Genomic DNA, 2,560 nt, shown 5'->3' with positions numbered 1-2,560 from the left:
AAAAAGGTACTAAGTAAAGCAAATGTGGAGAGTGTTGATAACGCAGTGTGGGAGTGGTACAAACAGAGACGTGAGGTGACAAAGAAGCCAGTGGCAGGCTGGTTGCTCGTGGAAAAGGCGCGTGAATTTCACCGAGCAATGAAAATTACTCAAAAGTGCGTATACAGTGATGGGTGGCTCAGAGGCTTTAAAACCTGTCATGGCATTAGGTTCATTAAAGCGCATGGTGAAAGACAATCTGCCGATATTGTTGGTGCTGATGAGTATGTAAGTAAATTTGCGGAGATGGTACAGGAACAAAATATATCTCCAGAGCAAATTTATAATGCTGATGAGACAGGTTTGTACTGGCGTATGCTACCCACAGACACAATGGCTCATAGTGGTGAGGACGATCCTTCAGGTGGTTATAAACAGAACAAACAGAGATTTTCTTTGTGGTACTGTACAAATGCAGCTGGCACGCACAAATTAAAATTACTTGTGATTGGAATTAGTAAAAAACCCAGGGCTTTAAAGTCAGCCAGGTGCCTCCCTGTGATTTATAAGGACCAGCCAAGTATGTGGATGTCTCGAGTAATATTTGTCGAGTGGTTTAATAAGAACTTTGTACCTGAGGTGAAGGAGCACCTGAAAAGTGTTGGTCTCCCGGAAAACAGCAAAGTTGTGCTGCTGCTAGATAACAGTTCAACGCATCCACGAGGTGATGAGCTAGTAAATGGTAATATTATTGGAATGTTCTTGCCACCCAATTCAACTTCAGTGATCCAACCCATGGAGCAAGGATTAATTAACAACCTTAAACACCACTACAAGATGATGTTTGCCAGACGTCTAAATAATCAGCTTGGAACAATTAAGGACTTTTATAAAGTCTTCACAATAAAGTCAGCTATCTGGACTATTGCTAGTGCAATAGGAATAAAGCAGACAACACTAAGAAATGGTTGGAACAAACTTTGGCCCACGTCAAGTCTGTTTCCTGAGGAAGATGACGAAGCAGATTTCGAAGGATTTGCAGTGAAGAAAGTTAGCGAGAGGAAAAAATTAAGAGGAACTCCTAGCCTATGTCAAGGGGATTAAGTCCCCTGAGCTTAGAGCAGAACTGGTGACTGAAACAATAGAAGATGACATAGATAGATGGATATATTTTGATGAACAACCCCCAAACAATCAAAACATGACTGATGATGAAATTATAGAATTAGTATGTACAGCAAAATAGCCAGAAGAGTGCAATGACGATGGAGAGGAAGAGGATTAAGAAACGTTAAAGGAAAAATGTAATATGGAAAAAAATCATAACATTTTTGAAGACATTCTGGCATTTATGTACACAAGTTACAGCGAGTTTGAAACTAAGGACATGATGAGTCAGTACAAGTTGTATATGAAGTTTCTAAAACCAAGAGCCAAGCGAATGAAACGACTGTCAATTAACCCTTAAATGGCGCATGGCTATATACCATTTGACACCCACAGGCGCATACCAAAGAGAAAAACAAAAAATTCTTCCCAACATGTTAATTTGTGTTCACTGATCATGGGAAAAATAATAAAACAATTGTAAGTGGCATATATTGCCCGCTACAGGGCGGGGAAGTCTGGCAAAAAACAGGCGCTGACTCAGCGTGCGTCCCAGGCGGTCTGGCCGGAGTTGTCACAAAGAGATAATTACCCAATTATTTCAATGTCTCTGATTGATTTTTCGTAGTTTTTTTTTGCTGCAATATTATTCAATAGTGTGTAGTATGATATATTTATATAATAAAATGAGTGAATCATCGCTGTACTCAAAAATATGGTGTGCATATTGTTGATTCAATTATGTTCATCAAACAGTGAACAAATACTTTGTCAGTTATTACACTATATACACAGGTTATATATAAGTATCTGCATGTTTTGTTCACCATAACGAACCACTAAGTTGCTATTATGAGTCAAAAAGTAATGAGGAGTGACCGCTGTGTACCAACCACCCACTCACTCCCTCCCTCAACACCTCACTCGTCCAAATTCTCCTCCCACCATACTGTTTTTGCTTTTATTCACTATATACAGACATTATATATAAGTATCCACATTCATGTTCACCATAACGAACCACTAACTTGGCACGCTGAGTGGCAGTGGCAGCCCGCCACTGGCTGCTACTTCCTCCCTCCCTCCCTCCCTCCCTCAAGTCACCTGACTCACCCACATTCTCCTCCCACAATACTGTTTTTGCTTTTATTCACTATATACAGATGCTATATATAAGTATCTACATTGGTGTTCACCATAACGAACCACTAAGTTGGTATGCTGAGTGGCAGTGGCAATGGCAGCCAGTGGCAGCCTGCCATTGGCTGCCACTCCCTCCCTCCCTCACCTCACCTGACTGACTTGTCACCATTCTCCACCCACCATACTGTTTTTGCTTTTATATACAGACGTTATATATAAGTATTTACATGTTTTGTTCACCATAACTGTACATCTAAGCTTGTATGGTGAGTAAAGGCACAAAGACATAGGATCTCACACAGTCAGCTGGTGGCTCCCGCCCTCAAGGCCA

At 40.8% G+C, this 2,560-nt stretch overlaps 1 protein-coding gene across 1 annotated transcript; it reads left to right on the top strand.

The window, feature by feature from the left end:
* Nucleotides 1-285: 285 nt before the first annotated feature.
* LOC123750748 (jerky protein homolog-like) lies at nucleotides 286-1,083 on the top strand. Its single transcript, XM_045732853.1, has one exon. It carries the CDS (start codon nucleotides 286-288, stop codon nucleotides 1,081-1,083), a length of 798 nt encoding a protein of 265 aa, XP_045588809.1.
* The last annotated feature ends 1,477 nt before the right edge of the window (nucleotides 1,084-2,560 follow it).

The sequence above is a fragment of the Procambarus clarkii genome, chromosome 66 (genome assembly GCF_040958095.1).
Source record: "Procambarus clarkii isolate CNS0578487 chromosome 66, FALCON_Pclarkii_2.0, whole genome shotgun sequence".
In the NCBI taxonomy this organism is placed as follows: domain Eukaryota; kingdom Metazoa; phylum Arthropoda; class Malacostraca; order Decapoda; family Cambaridae; genus Procambarus; species Procambarus clarkii.
This window is presented reverse-complemented; position numbering and strand designations above follow the sequence as displayed.

Excerpts from the sequence above, each read along its gene's own strand:
- LOC123750748 (XM_045732853.1), top strand. The coding sequence starts at position 286 with ATGGTACAGGAACAAAATATATCTCCAGAGCAAATTTATAATGCTGAT.